General features: G+C 38.4%; 1 protein-coding gene across 1 annotated transcript in view; it reads left to right on the top strand.

The window, feature by feature from the left end:
- Positions 1–6,000, top strand: part of LOC107717844 (myomesin-2-like) — a 38,895-nt gene that overhangs the window by 9,946 nt on the left and 22,949 nt on the right. The window contains exons 9-15 of the mRNA XM_016524724.1: positions 1,317–1,478; positions 1,652–1,793; positions 3,417–3,616; positions 3,701–3,754; positions 4,850–4,994; positions 5,364–5,410; positions 5,662–5,836. Coding sequence (XP_016380210.1) covers positions 1,317–1,478; positions 1,652–1,793; positions 3,417–3,616; positions 3,701–3,754; positions 4,850–4,994; positions 5,364–5,410; positions 5,662–5,836 — 925 coding nt within the window. The remainder of the gene's footprint in view (positions 1–1,316; positions 1,479–1,651; positions 1,794–3,416; positions 3,617–3,700; positions 3,755–4,849; positions 4,995–5,363; positions 5,411–5,661; positions 5,837–6,000) is intronic.

The following is a 6,000-nucleotide window of genomic DNA, read 5'->3' as shown; positions in this document are numbered from 1 at the left end:
TTGACGTAGGAGAGGCCGGCAGGCATGACGGTGTGCTGGTTCTGGATCGGGGCCAGACACTCTCCAGACACCGGAGGATCCCTTCCCTCCAACTTAGTCCAGTGGTGTCTGGGAGGTCCGCGGGGCGATGGTAATTAGCCCTGATCCAGAACAGAGAGTGGAGCGTCGCGTCGTCTAACGCCGTACTCGCGGCGATCCCGCAGAACTCCCACGCATACTCCACAAACGGGAGATCCAGGCGAGCTAGGGCGGCAAACCAAGCGGCAACTTCCATAGCCGCAGGGAGGAACTGGGAAAACAAAAAACTTTCATCAAACGAAAACAAAACGGGGAGAAGGGGCGCCGCTTACTATTTTGTTAGGTTTGGAATTCTGTCTAGGTCAAGTCTTCTCACAGCATGAGCTTGTGTTTCCACTCTCCCGCACATTCACATGCGTATGAATGGAAGCCTATGGAACGAAAAGTGTAGTGTGACCGACCCTACAGAGATTTATACTAGCTGCTGAATATGAAATGAACGGTCATTTTTGTGCACCAAAAATTATGTGAAAAAGAAGGACTTTTCAATCCCCTATTATCTATTAATTAGAAAACAGATGTCCCGCCCCAAATGCATATCATTGGTTGAGCTAGTGTTTTATGATGGCTGCTTAAACAAACAAATTGCTATTCCATTTTATGCAGCTACTGACGCAGAAATTACGCATTTTGCCTATATGCAATAATGTATATACTGCAATAAAGTTAAAATGCTTTTCATTTAGCCATTAGAGTAGTTTCACATATGTGAGTATGACAGTGTTAAGAATCATAACTCTGATTTAATGATTTGTATGTGTCATCACTCAAAAATGTTCATGGAAGTTCACAAAAAGTGAATGCTTTCTTGTATTAAAATATTTGAATAAAATGTATTTAGGTGATTATCACTATTTATTGTTATTTTAATATTTATTCTACATTTGTAATGCATTGTACTTCTTCAAATGCATAAATAATGCGATATAGTTAGTCTGAAATACATTTCTTGCTGTATTTTACATGACTATACAACCAATGACAGCTGCATTTATTTATTGTGGCATTCACCCCTGGTCATATATTAATTTTCGGGTTGTTTTGTAGGTGTGTGTTTTGCAGTCGAGTCATGCACAGAACAAAATGGCTTTTTATGTCCATTTGTATGACTCATTTCACCCCAATCTCATTTCTCGAATCATCAGATTACACTTTCCAGATCTGCAGTCTATTCTACAAAAGTAATAGTTTCATTTGCTCTCCTCTCATACCCCATGTTGTTTTTTTGGGCCCTCCAGAGCATCTCCTGAAAGAGTCCAGGTGGGTGAAAATGGAGTCTGGCGGAGGTGTTGTCAAGATCACGCTTAGTCAGCTCGCTAAGGATGATGAGGGTCTTTACACCCTCCGCATGGTGACCAAGGGAGGCGATGCGGTCCACAGGGCTTACGTCTTCGTTGATGGTAAAGAGTTGTGAACTTTTCCAAGGCTTGTTGAAAATTTTATGTGATTCTTTTGCTGGCCTTTAAAGGTCTGGATTAGCATAATTCATCTCATATAGCACATACATCTGTTTCGGAGTGATTCCCTCAGCGAATCAGTGATGTGTAGGAGTCATCATGTTTTGTCTTGGCAGATGGTCCACCTCCAGTTCCTCAAGCTCCCGGAGCCCCAATGGACATTAAGATCCATGATGCAAATAGAGATTATGTCATCGTGTCCTGGAAACCTCCTAACACCACCACTGAAGGCCCCATCGTTGGATACTTTGTTGACAGGTGACTGCACTGACTAAGGTGTCTTCCCAGTGGGAGTTGTTTTATGGAATACATTTATGCAAGTTATTTGATACAGTGGCCTCAAGAAATATTTGGACACTTCACACTTTAAAATGTCTGAATGTCATGGCATTAGATAAAAAATTGTCAAATATCTGCTAGATGTTTTTTTTTCCTAGCTTAACTTTTACTGAGCCAGGTTTTCATTTACATTTAACAAACTGGTTTTGTCACAATACTTTTATCTTGATTTTGTGCACTCAACATGAATTCACTAAACAGTTGCACTAGCTTAGCATGCAGCTTTTCATCGCAAAACTGTACATCTTATCCACATACCACCTGCAATATAATCAGGTGCGAAATGCGCTAGAACAGCCTACTGAGAGTTTTTAAATAAAGTCACTCTCAGTCTTTTCATTGCAAACCGGACTTCTTTCTATGCAAATGAGGATTATTATGGAATCTACCTGATTGACAAATGTTAACGTAATGTGTCCGATGCAATTAACCTGCCATCCACAGAAACTAGTCGGTAAATGGAATCGAAAGGGATGTTGGATATGATATTTTAGAGATTTTTATATGCAATATTTATTAGAAACCATTTAAGAAATCAAGGTTTTTTTTACATACAGTACATCCCCTTCCGGAAATGACCAGCAAATTACTTTTTAGAGATCATATCATGGAAATGACCTTTTAAGAAATACTGGTAAATCAGTTTTGGCAATTTTCCCAAGATGAGTTGTTGTAACATTACCGGTAAATTACTGTTTTGAAACTGCTGTTTATAGTAAGGGGCGTTCATAGAGAAATCATTCCACTTCTCTGCTTTTTAATCGTTTTACTATGCAAAAGGCACTAAACAGACGTCTTTGTCCATTGCGCCGTACTCTTGGCGTTTTCCGCATCTCACGCATGAGTGCAGTTTTTAAAAGTACATCCCGGAACTCTGCATTACTTCCTTTCATCAGCCTGTGCACCGTTTTTAATAGCAAAAATGTATGTTTGACAGGCCCCACCTATATTTGCCTTGTCGCAAATATCTGTTTGTGGGCCCAAAAAAGGATGCTGTCAATTCTCAGTTGCTTTCGCCCTATACTCTGTGTTTTGTTGTTTAAAAACTTCTTTTTATGCAGTGTTTTGCTTAAAAATGCTTGCGCTATGTTTCTTTAAAATAAATGTGGGTTTTGTTGACTAAGACAAAGTGTGCTCAAAGCCTACAGTTTTAAGTGTTACATTCAAGTTGCTTAATTGTAGGTTCTCTGTAATACAAAAGAAAGTTTGTTGTCCCTTCCAATGAAGCTACTTAGAAAATTGCTTACCAACACATATTCTTTGCATTGGCTAATAGACGCTGTGATTAGTTTGTTCCCTGTCACTTTGAGCTGCATTAGTATTGAGCTGAAATTTACTCTAGTCGGACAGTAATCAGACTGTTAAGTGATGCATGGATCTGCAATTACGTATGAATGCTCCTTGGCTCATATCATCTCCTCGGAATGCAAAAGTGGGAAGTATCATCTCCTCTTTCACAGCAGTGTGGAAGTAATGATAGGATAATCTTGACTATTGTCCATATTCATTGTTCATGTTTTTTCTTTAACTCTTGTTGGGCAGATGTGAAGTTGGAACAGAGAACTGGGTGCAGTGTAACGACTCCCCTGCGAAGATCTGCAAATATCCCGTGCAGGGCCTGTTTGAGGGACACTCTTATTACTTTCGCGTACGTGCCGTCAACTCTCGCGGCATTGGCAGACCCTCCAGAATGTCTGAGCCCATTGCTTCTCTGGACCCTACAGAGTTTGAGAGACTTCACGGTGAGCAAAACTAAGTCCTCGTGAAGTTACATTTAGTGATCGACACTGTATGTGTTAATAATGTACTGCTGTTTGTTTCAACAGCCACAAAACTAGGTGGAAGACTTGACGTTGTGACTTACTATGATGACCTTGAAGGTACTTTATACTTGGATTTATTTACTGAAAAAATTGGTCAAATTTAAAAGTTTGATTTCAATGCATGTTAAAACCATGCAAATGAATATAATCTTTAAAAATAATGGAAAAGTAATTTCTATAATAATAATAAAAAAAAATGGCAAGATATGGCAAGTTCTAAAATATTTCATAGAGTATAAATTACTTTTTGTTGATGCAGTCTCTATAAAATTGTGTTTATTCTATTCTATTATATTAAAAAATTATATTTTAGCCATACACAGTAATCACAAACTGAATAAGCATGAAAATTCTTTAGTCAAAACAAATGTGAGCTTTACATTTAGTTCTGATATTAAACATGCACTAACTAAAATAATGAGGTTTGCCTAAAATGAATAGTACTTTTGAGCAGGGCTGTCAATTTAATCAAAATCACAAACAAAACTCCTTATTTATTATATATACAGTCAGCGTCGGCGCCACGGGGGGGCCTGAGGGGGCCCGGCCCGGCCACCTCGGTCACTTCACCTCTGGTGCCGTCTCCGTAGTGGTCGCCCTGATTTTAGTCGGTGAGGTTTCCCAGGCTGTTAAATACACAGATTAAAAGCTAAATGTTTTCATTGCATCTGAAAATTACTTTCAGAAACATTATTTTTTTCAAAGCAGACTCTTTGTGTCTCTTTACATTGGTATTATGCATTAGATGACAGCAGCTGTCACTTAGTGCTTTCCCCCCCTATTCTTTTCATGCTTTTTGCTTTCAAAATTAGCAATAATTATCTAGCCCATAATTGGTTCTCTTCTGAGAGGTACTGATTAGTTTTTGATGAGAATTCCATCAGGAAGGGAACGCACAAACATCTGTGGTTCTTTTTCAAGTTGAAAAGAACACATCAACCAGTGTCACCCATGTGCATGCATATGTGTATGTGTGTGTATATAGCAGCGGCAAAGATGATATTCACATATCAGTCCATGATATTAAACTTGATTTTAATGCTAGTGAAATTGCTAGGATATTTCCTAGTGTGTGTAAATGTGTGTGTATTGGTGTGTGGGTATGTGTTCAGGGTAGAAACAGTAATTCTGTTTGATGTGCTTTGCCTGCAGCCGAGGGAAAAGCTCCAGGACCTCCCTCTAAAGTCTGTGCTTCAGAGACGGACCGAACATATGTTGTGCTCAGTTGGGTCCCTCCAGTCTACCATAGCAAAGCCCCCATGTGGTATTACATTGAGAAGGTTAGTTTCAGCTCACTGCCAGACGTTAACCCAGCCGAATAGTCACAAACTTTGTTTCAGCAGTTTACTTTTCTTCTTATGTCACCTTTTATCCATTAAGAAACACCTACAGTGTAAGAATGTTTAAGAAGAATATTTTTAAATTAGTTTTTGTTTTGCATTAAATGATGCAGCACAGCCCACAGGAACAATTTATTTCTCAGAAGTTAATCTTTCATAGCTTAGAGATAGCTCATGTTGTTGTTTTAATTATATATTTTAAAACAAAATTATGTTTTAACAATGCCATTTTTTGTTTCATTCCAATAACTGATATCTAAGACCCATTTTTTTTTGTTTATTATTTCTGTTTTTTGACACAATAATAACTAAATATTACACTTCAGCGAGCCTTCCGAGCCCTCCAGTACTGTAACAACCCTGCAACTGAAGGGTAAATGCCCTAAAAAGGCATGTCACAGAAAGGCCAATGTGCCTATGATGTATTTCACTTAAGATATTGACATGTTGAAATGCATATGAAATGGCATATAGATCTTTGAAGTTTGCTCTGACTTTTATGTTGTCATTAACAATTGATCTGCCTTTCTGTAGTGGAACTAATTCATGCATGATAGGTCATCAAGGGATTGATTGGGCTGGTTGGTGAAATCACCCCTGAAATGAAGTTCTGTGTTCATTCAGGTGTGCCCTCGGCTCCTGGACAAGTCGTTGCAACCAGAGAGACAGACACTTCTGTTCTAATCCAGTGGGCGCCTCCAAAGGATCCCAATAACCTGATTGGATATTACATTGACTCTTGTGTGAAAGGATCTAAAGACTGGACCTCTGCCAATCACAAGCCCCATAAGCAGACCAGGTATGAGCTTAGTCTAGGTTAAATGATTTGAGGCACTTCCCATGAAAGCATCTGAAAATCAGGTCAGAAAAACTCTTAAAACTATTTTTAAATAAAATAAAATAAAATAAAATAAAAAGACAAAAAAATAAAAAATAAATAAAAAATAAATAAATAAAATAAAT

Source organism: Sinocyclocheilus rhinocerous, unplaced genomic scaffold (assembly GCF_001515625.1).
Source record: "Sinocyclocheilus rhinocerous isolate Xijiao unplaced genomic scaffold, SAMN03320098_v1.1 scaffold780, whole genome shotgun sequence".
Taxonomy (NCBI): Eukaryota; Metazoa; Chordata; class Actinopteri; order Cypriniformes; family Cyprinidae; genus Sinocyclocheilus; species Sinocyclocheilus rhinocerous.
Note: the sequence above shows the minus strand (reverse complement) of the source record. Positions and strands in the feature narration are given on the sequence as shown.